This window comes from Gadus macrocephalus, chromosome 11, assembly GCF_031168955.1.
Source record: "Gadus macrocephalus chromosome 11, ASM3116895v1".
NCBI lineage: Eukaryota > Metazoa > Chordata > Actinopteri > Gadiformes > Gadidae > Gadus > Gadus macrocephalus.
This window is the reverse complement of record NC_082392.1, coordinates 14,654,061-14,672,074: the sequence shown is the minus strand read 5'-3', so window position 1 is coordinate 14,672,074 and position 18,014 is coordinate 14,654,061. Positions and strand designations below refer to the sequence as shown.

General features: G+C 43.4%; 1 protein-coding gene across 16 annotated transcripts in view; it reads left to right on the top strand.

The window, feature by feature from the left end:
- The first annotated feature begins 2,486 nt into the window (after positions 1 to 2,486).
- Positions 2,487 to 18,014, top strand: part of ubr5 (ubiquitin protein ligase E3 component n-recognin 5) — a 34,777-nt gene continuing 19,249 nt past the window's right edge. For 10 of the 16 annotated variants that reach the window (XM_060064711.1, XM_060064725.1, XM_060064723.1 and 7 more), the window contains exons 1-20: positions 2,487 to 2,740; positions 4,799 to 4,843; positions 4,937 to 5,018; positions 5,522 to 5,598; positions 6,950 to 7,069; positions 8,187 to 8,481; positions 9,679 to 9,838; positions 9,979 to 10,128; positions 11,400 to 11,611; positions 11,705 to 11,821; positions 12,088 to 12,198; positions 12,435 to 12,589; positions 13,016 to 13,133; positions 13,808 to 13,992; positions 14,372 to 14,481; positions 14,896 to 15,009; positions 16,665 to 16,819; positions 16,986 to 17,097; positions 17,211 to 17,365; positions 17,617 to 17,814. In XM_060064711.1, coding sequence (XP_059920694.1) covers positions 2,679 to 2,740; positions 4,799 to 4,843; positions 4,937 to 5,018; positions 5,522 to 5,598; positions 6,950 to 7,069; positions 8,187 to 8,481; positions 9,679 to 9,838; positions 9,979 to 10,128; positions 11,400 to 11,611; positions 11,705 to 11,821; positions 12,088 to 12,198; positions 12,435 to 12,589; positions 13,016 to 13,133; positions 13,808 to 13,992; positions 14,372 to 14,481; positions 14,896 to 15,009; positions 16,665 to 16,819; positions 16,986 to 17,097; positions 17,211 to 17,365; positions 17,617 to 17,814 — 2,733 coding nt within the window. In that variant the 5' untranslated portion in view covers positions 2,487 to 2,678. The remainder of the gene's footprint in view (positions 2,741 to 4,798; positions 4,844 to 4,936; positions 5,019 to 5,521; positions 5,599 to 6,949; positions 7,070 to 8,186; positions 8,482 to 9,678; positions 9,839 to 9,978; positions 10,129 to 11,399; positions 11,612 to 11,704; positions 11,822 to 12,087; positions 12,199 to 12,434; positions 12,590 to 13,015; positions 13,134 to 13,807; positions 13,993 to 14,371; positions 14,482 to 14,895; positions 15,010 to 16,664; positions 16,820 to 16,985; positions 17,098 to 17,210; positions 17,366 to 17,616; positions 17,815 to 18,014) is intronic. The other 6 variants (XM_060064726.1, XM_060064724.1, XM_060064722.1 and 3 more) reach the window with 2 other exon arrangements.

Here is an 18,014-nt window from a genome sequence, read left to right as displayed (position 1 = left end):
CCTGACAAAAAAAATTGCTGTTTACAGCCAGTAACTCTTTCATGGCCTAACAATGACCAAGGTAATTTGATAACCAACTGCCCAACTTGCTAAAGTTAGCTCACACATATAAGAGGTCCTGTTTGGGTTCACCCTGAGTGAGGCTAGACTCGCTGAGCCCGAGCGAAGCCATCTCGAGCGAGGCTAGACAAGGGAACTAGTGCCAACAATCTCATTAGCTTGTATTCAGGCCAACAGGTTTAGGTTCTTTATACCCTGATGAGGACTCTTGTATCTGAATAGCATCTTTGGAAAGAAGTTCTACTCATTCCAAGGTTAGATATTGCTAATAGTTTTGTCAGATTCATTTTACCTAATTTACAGAGAACATTTCAAATTCATTAGCTTAAACAAGTGAAGTTATGTTTGAAGAGAAGTTCTTTATTTGTCATTGCACGAGCACAAGTAGCCTACTGTATAACAAAATGTGATCGCTACCTTTACCCATCACTAGCAGCACCAGGAGCAGTGGGAAGCCACAGTGCAGGGCCCAGGGACCGACAAATTGGTAAGTGTTCTCATTACCAATCTCTAGTGGCTTGACCTGTTGCTACAGATGGCTAAAACATTCTCAGATGAGGGGCCCAAAGTGGACTAGAATAAATCAATTAATGGAGCAAAACCCTATGCTTGAGAAACTTGTATTTCAGATTTTTTTAAATGGGGTAAATCGCTGCAGTAGAAAAGTTACATAGTGAAGCCTTAAGTATTTGGCCTCATTTTATAATGTGTTTACAGTTAAAACATTGAAGATAACATGAAGGTAGACCTGCCTGTTATTTTCGTTGGTGGCATGTATGCTTAAAGGCACCCAGTGCAACTTTATGTAAACATTCAATGAAAAATAAACATTCAATTTCTAGTCTTTTTTACACGTAGTAAGTTTCAATAACTCCATACCATTACATATCGACATTCAAGGAGCAAAGAAGAGACGTCGTTGTGTGGTGAGAACTGATAGAAAATCGTAAACAACAACAATCGCCGGTGGGGAGAAGCCATTTTTCCATTGACTGGAAGCCTGCTTTATTTATTGTAGGTTACAAAAAATAAAGAAAATGGCGGCATTGTTGTTGTTATCGATTTTGTATCAGTTCTCACCACACAACGACGTCTCATCTTTGCTGCTTAAATGTCGGTATGTAATGGTATGGAGTTATTGAAACTTACTACGTGTAAAAAAGACTAGAAATGTAATGTTTATTTTTAAGCCTCGAAAGTTGCACTGGGTGCCTTTAATAGTGTATCCACCACCAGTATACTTACCTCTCGTTCAATCATGATTGCACATCTCATTAATAGAGGTAAATCCTGCCATCTGCTGGTTAATCAAAAAAATATTATTATTGGATTGTCACGCGGTCATAATTATACAACAAAGAATAATGCAGAATCAAGAAGAATGACGATTATTCGTTTATCCATAAAGAGATTGTTTGAATAATTTCCTTTCAAAGCTCATTTAAATTATTTATTGTCCTATTAAGATCAATATTCAATATTTCCCTCAGGCAAATAAATATATAAACAAATGTGGGTCTTTAGCAAGCTCCGTACTTTCTAAATAACCACAAAAATATGGTTATTCAATTATAACAAGCAACATTTAGATTAAGGTTAAATCCTTAAGTGAATTATATTATTTAATAGGAAAACTGACGGGCAGCTTTTAGAACAATATAAGACTGAATGAGCCTTATCAGCCCTTGAAATATATTACTGCAATATGGGTACTGCAATTTGCTCAAGGCAATCTCATTATGGTTTTATCCTGCAGGATTTCACAGTGTAGCCGTTTGATACAAACTCAGTAGTCTGCTACTAGGCAGCTATTAATGTCATCAACTGAATCTACTGCCTCTGAAATACGGCCCTGGCTATAATACTGGTATTATGTTTCCTACTCTGACCAACTTTTGTTGCGCATCCTAGCTGTTGAATCATTGCTAATATGAGGTTTTATTCAAGTTTTGTGACTGCAGTTTGATCCTAATCTAGTAGGTAGTAGGCCATGACAGTTAGGCCTTCTATTGACATTAGCCTTACCTATGCCATATATTACCAGGTGAAAGCAAGAAAGCAAACAATACAAATGCAGCTTAATGCATGACGAAAATTGATTAATCAACTGGCCCTAGAGACTATAGGCTTTGTACTGTTAATTACTAGTGATAATATTTAAATGAATAAATTACTACAGCATTTCGCCACCATAATTTGTCAAAGTAAAGTTTGAAACTAAAAGGACCGCAATTGAGGCTTGTTATTAATCATTACAAACATTAGGATGTAGGCCTATGTCAAACTATGAGAACAAAGAATTTGGAGTTTGAATGGATATTTTGGTTACAGTGGCATAGCCGTTCCCTACAACCAAGCCAATCCAATCTCCTGTAACACAGTTCCTGTCGCTGCTGCGGGTCCAACCAACCAGCAGGGCTGTTACATGTGCGTTCATCAACACAGAAAGAAGAAGCCTGCTAGAGTTAAGATGGCGGCATGTGGGTGAGGAGGCTGTGGATCTAAACTCGTGTCTTTCGCCATAAAAAAAGTCATATGAACCTGCATCTACACAGAAAAAGAGAACATAACAATTCCCATACAATTCATGCATTTGCGTGTGATTTTGGATTGACCTCATGACATCCATACACTTCGTGGTCCACCCGTTGCCCGGGACCGAGGATCAGCTCAATGACAGGTAATTGTTGCAGGCCGCGAAAATAAGTCTTACAACTAATATTTGTGTTTGTAATGTGAATTGTCTACGCTCCCGTGTTTTCCCGATGTATGACACTGTCATTGTGTGAATTCTTTGAAGAATTAATTGTTTGAACCCCCCCCCCCCCCGGGGTTGAAACAAGGCCCCGGCATCTTGAACAATCCTTGTTAGCTTGTTGTAGCTAAATAGTCCCATCAACCGTAGCGAGCAGCAGCAAGCGCCAGTGCTAAGATCAGCTAGCGTTCGTGTTGAGAGCCCCTAGGGTCAGTTAAGAGCAGCTAGAATCAGTGTTGGGAGCTGTTAGCGTCTGTGCTGAGAGTTGCTAGCGTCAGTGCTAAGAGTAGCTAACGTTACCCTTAGGAATGATTGGCTCTCAGTCAAAGTTGAGATGGACAATGCGGATTGGGGGATGGGAGAGAAGAGGGGGAATATAGGTCAATAAACACCAAGTCATGTTATTATTTGGAAGGGATTTATACCCAGTCTTAATCAAAAGGGTTGCTGTCCGGCTCAATGTTTGTTTTCTGGGCGTCTTTGTTATTACCAAGTGTAACGAAGTAGCTAACGCCAGCTAGCTGATGGTAGCTGCTAATGCTAACAAGCTATCAGCAATCAAATGATGGAACGCTAGCACCACGTCCGCGTCAATGGCACATTTATCACGATATATTGCTGTGCACTTGTGCATTTCTTGTTTACAGTTTTCCACAACCAACCCGTGCCACGAGTTACACCCTAGACAATTAATTAAAGAAAACATACAGTACATGATATTTCGTATCATGCTCGAGTCGCCATTTATTTTGGCAAGTAGTTGACATACCGAGACATAATTTTGGATGTGCGATCACAGCAGGACACTGGTTTAAAGTGACGTTGCCGAGCTTTTTCTTGTTTTTGCATAGATTGGGGTTCATGGCTGATGTATAAGATTCACTCTGTCACCTAAATATGTGACACACGCATTGTTTTGCCAATTTTCTCAAGTATCAAATTACGGTGGTGATTGGTTAACAGTAAGACGGTGCTTATGTTCAGTATGCCTTGGTACGACCTGTATTTTGACACAGGTGACTTTAAGTTAGGCTATTTATACTGCAGAGATTGAACCATTTAATGAGCTGCTCAGCCTGCTCTACTTAAAACAAAGAGGTTGAGAACATAAAATGCCTAATATATGAATAATATATAATATACACCTAAATCTTTAAAAAAAACTTCGCTGACCTTATAGACTTCATGCAAAAGTGATCTACTACATTTGTGCATTATATATTATAACGGAAAACAAGAACTTTCTTTAAGTTACTGAGGTGGCCATGTCTGTTAGGTCTTTAATGCCACTGCACTATCTATGTCCATGTTCGACATGTGCTAATTGGCCCCTATATTTCCTCTGCAGTTTTAACTTGCAGAACTAATAGTTGATGATGGAGGAGTGTTGCATCTACATATGCTCATAAAATATGAAGCATGTTGAATCGCTTTAGTTTGCTTTCTTATTGGTCACATTGACCTAACCAGTTGGATTCCTTGACCACCATATATTATAATATATTGTCCAGAACAGAATATTAGAAGAAGGCTAATTAAAGGCTCAGGCTATTGTTTGATGTGGTATCTTTCTATGCTATGTTGGTTGGGTTGCACTACATTTTCCCATGCTGGAATGTTCCGCTCCGATCTAATGTGGTAATATTTCACTATTTAAAATTCTGTACACAAACAACATTATTCATATCCTTAGGTCTTACTAAAGCAAAGCCTTTTTACTAATTTAGTGGGGAAAATTTGATTTAAAATTGAAGTATTTCAATAAATTAGACAGACCGGTGCTTGACCTGTCTACAAGTTTTTATTATATTTCTTACTTTATATATTTTATATTTGAGTTGGTAACAAAACCAAACATACCATACTCATATGTTCACATGCTGTCTAAAGCCCTTTAACACTAAAGTCATAAGTGTTCTTTTTGCCTTTAATGCTATGAGTGTGATGAATGTGATACATTTATTTGCTCCATCTTTCCCCCAGGCTCCGTGAAGTCTCAGAGAAACTCAACAAATACAACTGCAACAGGTGAGCTTGTTAGGTTATCAAGAGTGTGAAATCTGGTTTTCCGCCGTGTATTTATTATCCAAAACTTACGTTTTCTTTCTTTTTTCAATGCAGTCATCCACACCTCAGTGTTCTGGAACAGTCCACTTTGAAACAATGTGTGGTTGGACCAAACCATGCTGGATTTCTGCTCGAGGTAAGGCTGAGACATGAACCCATTCAAATTTAAGGCTCAGAACTCATTATGTTACCTTTTGTCTGTCTCTTATCTGAATCTTTTACTGAAACATCAGCTCACAGATAAAATATGCATACGGAAGAGTTTCTGCCGGTTCAGCAAGGAGGCTTGCTACTAAATCATCAAATAAGATGATATAATCCAATGTTCTTTTCAATCAAAATGGAAAAACGTTCATTATTAGAATTTATGACATGTACGGCAAAACTTTGCCTTCTTCGTGGCCTCTTTTTGTGCTGCAAACAGGTTTGCAGCACAATGCAAACCCATATGAAGGACTTTTGGCCTCAAAGCAATTTTTGGTGACGTGACGTCCATATCTTTAATGTCATACAATGTTTGATAATAAAGAACATCAATCATTCTACTGGCACAAAGTCTTTTTAATCAGACTGATGTTCAAAAGATATATCAGTGCATCTCTACATGATATGATAAAATGCATCACCCTTTCTCCCCAGGACGGACGTGTGTGTCGAATCAGCTTTGCTGTCCAGCCCGATCGCTTGGAGCTCAGCAAACCGGAAGGGAGCGATGGGTGAGTGATGTCTTAATGTTGGGATTCTTCCAGTGTTCCAGTCTTGGTGTTTCCCATGGCGTAGTTGTAATCTATTAGCTTGTTGAATTCGCTGTCAAAGGATACATTGTACGTGCCTAGACCTAATGTGGTTGGCTCTTCTGTGGTTGTAAGGCGTTGCTATTCTATCTACACCATGGTTTACCATCCATTACGATGCTCGTGTACTCTTGATGGCAGACGTCCATTGTAATAATAGTCTTCATGCCCATACAAAATATTGCTTCTGTACTGCAGAATAGGGAGACTAGAAAAGGCCGTAAACCAAATGGTTCTACATTCATCCTCCATATTTGGAGCACACAGCTGCAAGCTAAATCTCTGTAAGATGAGGTGCTATTCTGGCACTGTTACACTCTGCTAAAGTAAGCTTTTCACCATTTGCAAGGGTTTGTGTTTGCTCTTGGCAAGAATCTTTTGTTGAATGTCTGTCTCTTGAAAGCCATAGACTTCCTGCCAGCAGAGCAGCATTCAACAGTGATTTCAGCGTTTTCAAGGCCCCTTTAGCTGCCATCCGTGCATGTGAATCAGGCTTGGGCAGTGTGCGATAGTGGAGCAGCCTGGTCTCAGCTTTTTCTGCAGAGCACATGTTTTGTTGCTTGGTGCAAAGTTGCAAAAAGAAAATGAGACTGTTTCAAATGGTAATAACCTTGCCTTCAGCATCCTTGTGGGCTGCAGGAAAGCCTATGGAAGAAGGCGTCAGAATGGTTTATTCGGAACGAGGGATTGCTCAACAATGCACAATTTCTTTAGTTTTTTTTCTTCCTCTATGGCACCAGTGCGACATCTAGTAACCCACCCTGTGCATCCTTCTAATGAGCTCTTTTATTCCCATGCGCCAGATTTAAAACTTTGATCATGTCGAAGTCGGCCTTAGTGCTTGCAAGATTTTTTAATTTTTTATACTTATTTTGTACTATTTTCATCACTTGGAGCTTGGATGTCCTTATTCAAATTTGTTTTAAATTTATTTTGCCTGACACTTGCATTAATACAAAAGCAGAAACATTGGAGAAAGCAATTGCAGCCCAAAAACCCCAAGATCCTTAAAACGGAAATGTCTCAAAGGCGGAACAAGTTGCAGTAATTTCTGATTCCCTAGGGTGTTGCTGTGCTAGTCTCACCAAACCTCCTCTTTGAAACCTAAAAGAACATACTCAGATCGAGGGGTGGGGGGGGGGGGGGGCTTACTAAAACCTTGGCTTGTATGTGGAATTTCAATTACTCAGTTGAAATAAGACATCAGTATAGTTTTGGTCCTATGTGGGGACCATGATAGGTTTGTCACTGATCTCTCATCTTTTGTTTCCAGTTCAAAGTTGAACACTGGTTCAGGGACAGGAAGGAGCTCCAGGCCAGGCAGGACCAGTGATCCACCCTGGTTCCTGTCTGGTTCTGACACACTGGGCAGACTGGCAGGCAACACCCTTGGGTAAGTTCTGGCAGTTGTCGGAGAACCCAGCTCAAGCAAAATTATTCAGTGCATGATTCTGGCACCACTGGTTGGGTTTTTATTGCAAACTGGTTCACCCTTTCTTAAATAAAAACCCATATATAGACGAAATGGAATGACTAAAAGTGATCCAATAAATGGGATCGTTTTTTGGGGAGCTATTTTTCCATAGAAGAATCCATTACTCCTCCAAAGCAGTGTCTGGAAATGGTAAAATTGGTTTTCATGCTGATGTATTATATATAACTAGTGCATGACAAATGCAGACCACACAATGATTTAACCCGTACTGCAGCTCTTACAAGTTAATCATCATAAAGGGCAGGAGAGAGATTTAAATCATAATCATTAGATCTGCCCCAGCAAGTATCTGTTAAAATTAGGGGGGAAAATGGCCAACTGATAATGACTATTTTTTCTTTCCGAAATTGCGACTTTATTCTTTTCCCACCTAAGGGGGGTGTGGGTGTGTGTGTGTGTGTGTGTGTGTGTGTGTGTGTGTGTGTGTGTGTGTGTGTGTGTGTGTGTGTGTGTGTGTGTGTGTGTGTGTGTGTGTACATTTTCACACCGAGTAATACGCTCGTGTCAACACCGGTATTAACTTTGAAACTATAGGTCAACCGCCAGCTCTCCGTCAACTCTCCTCTCACACCCGGTGACAGCGGCTGGCAGCGCTCCAATTCTCGGCGTCTTATAACGTTCTATATATAATTTTATATATCATAATATCACAGCCATGAGCTCTGTGCGCCTCCGGATGGCCGTAGCGCGGGGAGCTCACGTCGGGATTGGGCTTCGCGGGGTTAGTTTACCGGCGTTGCTATGGTTACCGGTCTTGTAAGGAAGGAATTCTCGGCCCGACAATTCTCCCGCACAGAGCAGAACTGTGGCCTATTCTACACATTTTAATTTTCTTAATTATAATTATATTATTCATTTTTACTGAATTTGTTTTTTATTACTGGAAAAAAATAAATCGGTGTTGGCCTCAACACCGGTAATACCGTATACCGCGGCAACCCTAGTGTGTGTGTGTGTGTGTGTGTGTGTGTGTATTCACCGGGCGCTCTTGACTGTGGCTTTGTGTGTGTAACAGGAGTCGCTGGAGCTCTGGTGTAAATGGAGGCAGCGGAGGAGGTGGTAGCGGTGGCGGAGGCTCCGGGGCAGGTGGAGCAGGAGGAGGGGGAAGCAGCGGGGGTGGTGGTGGTGGAGGAGGGGGCAGCAGTGGAGGAGGTGGGGGCACCTCGGGCAGGTCCTCGACCGCTGCCCGGGACTCCCGCAGACAGACCCGGGTGATCCGCACCGGCAGGGACCGCGGCTCTGGCCTGCTGGGTAGCCAGCCCCAGCCTGTCATCCCTGCTTCAGTCATCCCAGAGGAACTCATTTCTCAGGTACACAGCCGGCGTTTGCGAGTAGAGCTTTGCAATGTTCTGCTGCCATTATTTCTTGCTCTTGGCAGCCATTTTGATAATTTCTTATGTTAATGAATGGGAACAATGTTATTGAGCCTTTCCTTTGATGGCTGCAAATTGCATGTTTTAATGTGATGGATATGTATTTCATCCAATATTTGGAATTACATTTAAGATGCTGAAGTCATGTGCCTTAAAGAGATACACAAGGATATCATGGCGTAAGCTAACCAAATAAACAATATTATGTTGTGGAGTAGTCATCTATATTATTTCTTGTATAGATATTCAAAATATTTTCCATTGATAGATTTTGTTTACCTTTTTTTTTTAAGGAATGCTCCCATTTGTAGTACACCAAGCTTTTTTACCTGCTTTTTAACTGTTGTGGTACAGTAGCTGGATACACAACTGGATGCTATACAGTTATATCCTTTGGCCACCTTTGGCCAAACATGAGACCTATGCAGTTTAATTGCTTTTTAGCTTTTTCATATGTTAGTGCAGGGTTTGTTATTCGCCTAGTGTGTAGAAATATTGATCAAATGATGGCTCTATAGAGAGCCGTGCTGCTGCCCGAACGCTAGACACATGGGGCCGGTGTTAACGTCTTTAGTTCCCCACGTCCGATCGCTGTAATTCATGTGTGAATATCAGTTGACTATCAAAGGTATTTTTGACTTCAAAAATAACAGACTCTCAGACTCTCAAAATACCACCAAAGTGCTATACTGCTAGACATTTGACCTTCAGTCGATGTCAGAGTGTTCCTGTTGGGCGGTCATTATTGTAAAACTGTTCGAATGCACAGTCACTCAAGCTACCTTGGCTAGCCAGTAAATGTGGCATACAAACTTATTTTAGTCTCAACAACGATGCATCCTGGGGAGACGATAATAACAGTGAAAGCATGTGCTTATAACAACAAAAAATGCGGCTACTCGTCAAACAAAAACCTTAGTCAGCCAAGAGCCCTAGGACTAATTATTCAGCTAATGGACTGAGTGGTCAGTCCTGGTTTTTCATTATCCAGTCCCTACCCCGATTGTCAACCATGACTAACTAGAACCACCTGCAATGTTTGCATCCCTTCTTTCCATCCTCCTTTTTGTACGATCGCGACTGCAAGGAAAACTAACCTGCTTGTGTCCTTCACCCGACGCACCCCCCCCCCAGGCCCAGGTGGTCCTGCAGGGCAAGTCCAGGAGCGTCATTATCCGGGAGCTGCAGAGGACCAATCTGGACGTGAACCTGGCAGTCAACAACCTGCTGAGCAGGGATGACGAGGACGGTGACGACGGAGACGACACGGCAAGCGAGTCCTACCTCCCTGGAGGTGAGTGAAGCACTGCTAACCGGGGCCGAGGGGAAGGGCACATCTGCTCTGCACTCACTGGCTGTGGCATGAACAGCCGCCGGAAGGCTCAGGGGATCACTGAACCACGTGTGCCCTCTTGTTCCCCTGGTGTGCTGCAGAGGACCTCATGTCCCTGTTGGACGCAGACATCCACTCGGCGCACCCCAGTGTCATCATTGATGCCGACGCCATGTTCTCAGAGGACATCAGCTACTTTGGATACCCCTCCTTCAGACGCTCCTCGCTCTCTCGCCTGGGCTCCTCCAGAGGTAATGCAGCAATACAGAGCGAAGCCTTGAGGATTTAGAGGAGCTTTGGTGGTTTTCAATTCTGTCTGTTTTAATGGGATGGATTTAATGGCTTTGGAAAACGCGCACAACAATCATCGGTGAACAGCAAACATCGCTAATTCAGGACGTTTCTGTATCCAAAGTACGACACAAGCACTCTTTGTTGTATTTGGGTAGTTGTGGGGGATTTTCCTCCATGAATTTGATTTGATTTTTTTTTGATTTTTAATTCATAATTTCCTATTTTCTTTAATTGAAATCATGGATTTAGTCATCCTGGGGGGGATCTTTCAAGCCTTTCTTTCCACTTGGTCTCACTGTTGAGCTTGTAGGTAGAATGAATGTCTGGTGTTGCAGTGCATGGCTAAAGTACCTTGTGTGTGTGCCCTCTGAGAAAGGCCCGCTAGTGCCGCGTTTCCACTGCAGGGTGCGGAACGGATCGGATCGCAAAGGTGCGGTAGGGAGGGGGCGGTATAGCCCAGCTCAGTTCCGAGGTCGCGTTTCCACTGCCGACAGTACCCTTTGTGGTAGGCCGGATGACGATCGCCGCGGCAGCTACGTAAACATCGTAAACAACGTCTTCCTCCCCAAGAATGCAGACGAACGTCTCCACTTCCTTGTTCGCCCAAGCAAGCGTTTTACGCGACATGTTAATTGTAAAGAATAATACCTCGAGGCTACTGTTTGTTTGTTTTTATCCCCGCGTCACCCGGAAGTGATGATTCTGTCGACCAATCAACGGAGGGGGTGTGTAGCTAGAATTTCCCGGGACCCTTTCAGGCGTCTCGTCTCGTTTTCGGTACCCCAACGGAGGAGTCCCGAGAACGAGGCCGGAACGGGTACGGCAAAGTCCGGGTCACGCCCACTTTTGGCGGTGGAAACGCGACCCGATCCGCACCGTTGCGATCCGATCCGTTCCGCACCCTGCAGTGGAAACGCGCCATATGTCCTCCTGTCTTAACCCTCCAACAATGCCTTCTCTGAAAGCCTTACTATCGCTCCTCTAGACCACCTGCACGCTTACCCTCCCCCGACCCTCCTCTCGTCCACCACTCTCAATTTAATTCCCCCCCCTCCCCCGCAATCTTGAACTTCCAACGCTGTAACTCAAACTTGCATTACTTTGACCTTAAAACCAATACCCCTCACCTCCGACTCTCGTATCCTCTTAAAGATTAACAAGTCTGTTACCGGGTCCTTCCCAGAGTGGCTTACTTTTATCCCGCTGGTGTGACCTTATTGCATACCAGTTCTCCTTCTTCCCTTAGAGCGTGACTCTGAGCTGCTGCGTGAGCGGGAGTCCGTCCTGAGGTTGCGCGAGCGACGCTGGCTGGACGGGGCCTCGTTCGACACCGAGCGGGGCTCCACCAGTCGCGAGGGTGAGCCCAGCCTCGACAAGAAGAGCATCCCTGTGCAGAGCCCCGTGTCCCTGGGGGAGGAGCTCCAGTGGTGGCCTGACAAGGTGGGTGTATACGTCTGCATAAAAACGCTGTTTCGCTTATAAACGAGCGTGTAATGGCTACTTTGACACAGAGTTGTTATTTTTCCTCCTTAGGATGGTGTGAAGTTTGTGAGCATCGGGGCCTTGTTCTCTGAGCTGGTCGCCATCAGCTCCAAAGGAGAGCTTTACCAGTGGAAGTGGAGTGAACCCGAACCTTACCGGAACACACAGGTTGGGAAATGAGGCCTTTTATAGGTGGGATGCATTTACAAGGAGTTGGCAAAAGGGATAAAAATAACTAGATAAATACTGAATAAACTCCATTAAAGGTTAAAATATTTTAAATCCTTGTCTAAGCTTTTCATTTATTTATATTTATCTATTTGGTTACTCTAGCCAACTCAATATATTTTTGCAAGTCGGTTGACTAGTTTCTACTTGGCCTTGTGTGCACTTTCAAGAAAATGCTAACCCTCAAATGTAATTTGTCCAAACAGAACCCTTCTGTTCATCACCCGCGTGTTTCCTTTCTTGGCCTGGCCAATGAAAAGATTACGCTGTTGTCCGCCAACAGCATCAGAGCCACCGTCGCCACAGAGACCAACAAGGTAAAGAAGGCTGATTCTTTCAAGAAACCATTTTGATATCCAATTGTGTTATCTATCCTCAAGTTGTCAAATTAGTTTAGTTAGTTGTACTTGGAATATTGGTTGGACACTGGCAAAACGCCTCAAAATTATGCTTTTACCATGTGTGCTTGTAAATTAGTGTTTGACGACCATCAGCCATTCCTATCCTCGGCCCCAATACGGTCTCCATCTCACAAAGTTGTGTTTTTCTGCAGGTGGCCACCTGGGTGGATGACACACTGAGCACTGTGGCGTCCAAACTGGAGCACAGCGCCCAGACCTTCCCCGAGCTGCAGGGCGAGCGCATCGTGTCGCTGCACTGCTGTGCCCTCTATACCTGCGCCCAGCTGGAGAACAGCCTCTACTGGTGGTGGGTGTTACATAGTGCATGGTGCCGCCGTCGCAGGGCCGCTTCCTGAGCGTGGCGCTCGGCCCAGCCCAATCATACCCTTTTGCTTCCGTGTTCCCAACACTGATTCAGTTCCCTGCAGTGAGTCAGTGTTTGGACCAGTCATCCAAGCTTCGTCTACTTGGCAGAAACATTTATGAAAAGGAAATCTCCAGTTGATTGAAAGCTTACAGGCTTCAATCGTCATAGTATTTCAAAATATGAAGACGGGTGGATGCCAGTGCAAATCTTGCCAAAGAAATCTTTTATCTAAACTTCTTCTTTCAGACTCTAGACATCATGGTACCTTGCAACTGTAATGTTGAGTTAACATCCTATGTGCTGTAACAAATTTTTTCACCTTGGAGGACCTGGGAATTACTGTGACACTATTGCTTGTGTCTACAGGGGAGTGGTGCCTTTTAGTCAGCGTAAGAAGATGCTTGAAAAGGCCAGAGCCAAGAACAAGAAGCCAAAGTCCAGTGCTGGCATCTCCTCGATCCCAAACATCACTGTTGGAACACAGGTGAGTTCAAGCAAACTGCACGGTTGGGGACAGTCGTCATAGATGGAAAACCTATGATCAAGTAGGGCCAGCCCAAGACCTACTCTGGGGGTCAACTCTTAATGAGAAACAAAACGATGAATATAATAATACCCAACAGTTTAAACAAGGGAAGTGAAAAGAATGGATTAAAAACTGAAAGTGCCTCAGGATTTTTTTTTTTAAGAAGGGTTAAAGGACAATGTACCGTTAAGAGCCCCACCATGGGAAGCAGAGCCTGTATCCTGGTTGGTGTATCTTGATATCGGCATGCAGTGGCTGCTGGGAATATGAGAGAAGCGCATTAGCCTTCTGAGTGACTCACTTGGTAAAGAGAGGGGGAACGTGGAGGCTCACGTTGATGATCTTTGGCTCACTCTCATAGGGTGGCTCAGTTTATTTTTATCCTTCAGGCTGAGGCTTCCGGATCAGTGCAGAAGTTCTGACTCAATAAAAGAGGAATAAAACCCATTCATTACCATTTTATCCACATTAACCAGCCTCAGCTTTCTTACAGATTATGTCTGAATGCATGTATTTAGGACCGATGAACCCCTTTTGGACTGTATGGGGTATGCTTTGACTTGCTTTTAAGGAAAAAGTCATTGGACTGGTCCTGACAAAACAGTGTTTGTTCTTTTTCTTTCTCCTCCCAGGTGTGCTTGAGAAATAACCCACTCTACCATGCCGGTGCAGTGGCCTTCTCTGTCAATGCTGGAATTCCCAAGGTGGGCGTCCTGTTGGAGTCCGTGTGGAACATGAACGACAGCTGCAGGTTCCAGCTGCGCTCACCAGAAAGCCTCAAGAACATGGAGAAGACCGCCAAGACCCAGGAAATCAAGTGAGTGCATGATCAAACTGCATTGCATCTTGGGAATGGGTTACTTGGGCAGGGTTTTGTTTTCAAACCATTCATTTAATGTCCACTATTGAAGTGCTGCATTCACGTACCGGTAAACAAATCAGAAAAAGGGTTCCAGATTGGTCAGAAATGAACCTGGACTAATTGTTCTAAACTAAATTGTCTGGTAAAGAGGCAGGTACATATTGCACACAGCATTTCACTCACTAAAAGCTGACGGATGGAGTATAAATCTCAAATCTTGCCTACATCATATTTTTAAAGTTCTTATGTTTTATTGAATCATCAAGAAATGTGATTTCCTTGTTACCGTTCTTAACACACTGCCACTTTGACACTGCCCCGCTTTCCCTCCCAGAGCGGAGAGCAAGTCAGAGCTGGTGAAGACGGAGATGGGCCCGCCCCCCTCCCCCGCGTCCACCTGCAGTGACACCTCTTCCATCGCTAGCAGCGCCTCTCTGCCCTACAGTATGTCAGCAACACCCTCCTCCTCTTTCACATTTTATCTCCGGCTCTTATCACAAACGCGCACGCCCAGTTTTTGTTCGCTGCCCTTGTGACTCCTTTGACTTTGAGGCAGATGGCGCAGTGTTCCCCTTCTATTGGTGGCCCTTTTTATGTCCTTATTACCTGTTAAAGCACATGTCAAAATGGGGGTCATTCATTTTGCCTTGTCTAGTACACACGCTCTATTTCTCACACGTACACACACACGCGTATACATGCACACATGTACACACACGTACACACACAGACATTCACACGTATTGAAGGAGATTAACTGTCATTTTATATCTGTTTCAACCATCAACACACCCAAACATAACGCCAGCAAACGGCCAGAGAGACACACTAAGAAGCTGGTATGTGTCCTCCTTTCAGAACGAAGGCGCTCCACCCCCGCTCCCAAGGAGGAGGAGAAGGTGAACGAGGAGCAGTGGCCCCTGAAGGAGGTGGTCTTTGTGGAGGACGTCAAAAATGTCCCTGTAGGAAAGGTGAGTGAGCGGATGCCAGCACAGGACTCTCTCTAACCCTGCATCTCGATGCGTTTTGCACCATGTGTTTTATTAAATACCCATAGGGTTGGGGGAAATCAGGATTAGCGTCCGGAAGTATTTCTTCTCCGGACGCTATTCTTGCATCGTCGGATTGACTGAAAGATATATATATATATATATATATATATATTCTACTTCATCTGAGAATGCTCGATTCTGATTGGCTGGGAGGGGTGCATTAATCCGGCATATTGCCCGCTGACTTGTCGGTTCTACTTGCTGCTGACTGAGCACAGTAGATCAATACGCCGCTTGTATCGTTTTCTATCACATACATTTCCAACATGAGGTCCATAGTAAAAATAAACCAAGGAGTGCATGTTTGATCGATAGTCATTAAAGCTGACTTGATACGGATGTAGTAACTACGTTATTAAACTAGTTTGTGTGTGTATATGTATATGTATATATATATATATATATATATATATTGGGGCCCGACCGATTCATCGGCCTGCCGATTTTATCGGCCGATTATAGCCTTTTTGAAAATATTTTATATATTTTTTTTTAAATGTTATAGCGCTTAGTATCCTGCAGATTGCGCTCCTACTCGCCTTGCTAACTAACAACTTTAGCTGGAGTAAAAAAGAGGAGATTGAATTTTACCGTACAACATGAAAGCACGCTCGCTCAGGCAGCTGCGCGCTCACCTCACCAATGTACACAAGACGCGTTGTTTGTGCATGTTGTGCCTGTTTTTCTTTAGGTCCCAGGCCATGTTAATTTGTTATACTGTAGACTCTAACGGTGAGACCATACTGCTCAGCACGCACGTGTTAGTCACTGCTCACGAGCGCAGCGCATTGGGAGTTAGTTATTTATTTTACATTTTACATTACACTCATTTTTGACTGTAAATGTATTCTAAAACACTCAAAGGTTCTGCATTCAATTCACATATTCGTCAAAAGTGTTTAAAGTATATTTACGGTATCAAAAACTACGTTTTATATGCTTTTTTTGTTTTGTTTTTAATCGGCCGAGTAAATCGTAATCGTAATTTTTCTCTGAAAATAATCGGCACCGGCACTCAAAAATCAATATCGGTCGGGCCCTAATATATATATATATATATATATATATATATATATATATATATATATATATATATATATATATATATATATATATATATATATATATATATATATATATATATATATATATATATATATATATATATATATATATATATATATATATATATATATATATATATATATATATATATATATATATTTATTTATGGCAGTAATGTCAATGTCATCTTATCCAGTTTCCACCAAAGATGAGTTCCAGTAGAGTACGCCTTATTGTCAGAGGGTGCTATAGTGCATTTCCCTTTAGTTGATCCGCATTAACTATGTTTTGTTCTGTTCAGCCTCTCTCAAATGAAAACAAAACAAGGGCGGACTAGTAGAACCCATGCCCCAACGTTGCACCCATCAGTTAAACCAAAAATCCTGAGGTGCTGCTTGAGCCATCCATCTCTGACCTCATGGATCTTCTTTTTCCCTAACCTCATTCCTAACCATTATAACCCCATGCATTGTTTTTATTTATTTATTTTGTACGTATTCCGTCTGTTGGCCGCCCAGGTGCTAAAGGTGGACGGTGCCTATGTTGCGGTGAAGTTCCCCGGGACGTCCAGCAGCGTGAGCAGCCAGGCCACGGCGGTGGCTGCCGACTCTGACCCGTCCTCCCTCTTGCAGGACTGCAGGCTCCTCAGGATAGACGAGCTCCAGGTAGGCCCACAACCACCGTCCCGGAATAGGGCACTAAACGTGTCGTTCTTGGTAATCCTCAGCTGTGTGTGTGTAGTCTACTTTTGGGAGAAGCTGAGACCATTCAACAGTAGTTTCGGGTTTCAAAGCTCTTTCTCTAACCCTTCCTGCTTTTGTGTCCCGATAGGTGGTTAAGACGGGCGGAACTCCCAAAGTTCCTGATTGCTTTCAACGCACGCCTAAGAAACTCTGCATCCCAGAGAAAGCAGAGATCCTCGCTGTGAATGTTGACTCCAAAGGTATGTCTTACCAACAAACCGCTCTTCAGTTGCCGGTAACATCATGTCTTTTTTTTCAGCATTGATTCCCAGAGTTTTTGACCATGGAACTGTGAAATCTTGTGTTACCCCAGGAGTGCATGCGGTGCTGAAAACCGGCAGCTGGGTCAGGTACTGCATCTTCGACCTGGCCACAGGCAAGGCCGAGCAGGAGAACAACTTCCCCACCAGTAACCTGGCCTTCCTGGGGCAGAGCGAGCGCAACGTGGGCATCTTCACCGCAGGACAGGTGAGACGAGCTCTATGGTGCTGACGCACAGCGAATAGTGTGGATCGTTGTGACATTGATGTATTGAAGCAATTTAATGGCATTCTATTGTATCGGTGCATCTGCAAATATTCACTGCATATGCAAATACTGTAATACAAGTCTCAATATGTCTGAATGACAAAACACATGCACAGCCGCAAAGGTTAAACTTTCCAAGTAGCTGCTCTATGTGGTACAAGCGCATGACTCGTCTATGATCTTCCTTGCAGGAATCTCCTATCATCCTCCGGGATGGAAATGGTACGATCTACCCTATGGCCAAAGACTGCATGGGTGGAATCCGGGATCCAGATTGGCTGGACCTACCACCCATCGCTAGCCTGGGCATGGGGGTGCACTCCCTGGCCAATCTCCCCTCCAACTCTACCATTAAGAAGAAAGCTGCTATTATTATCATGGCCGTCGAGGTTGGTAGCACAAGCATTACTAGTTGTTTGCTAATTAGGGTGCCAAGCACAAAGTGCGAAGGCAACCTAATTGTTAGTTTTATTATTATTAGTTATTTGTTGTTCTACTATGCAATCGGTTATTTTTGCATGGTGTGTTGTGTGGTATTTGCATGGGAAACTAGGTGAATGACCTAACATTTGCACAAAAACGTATTTGG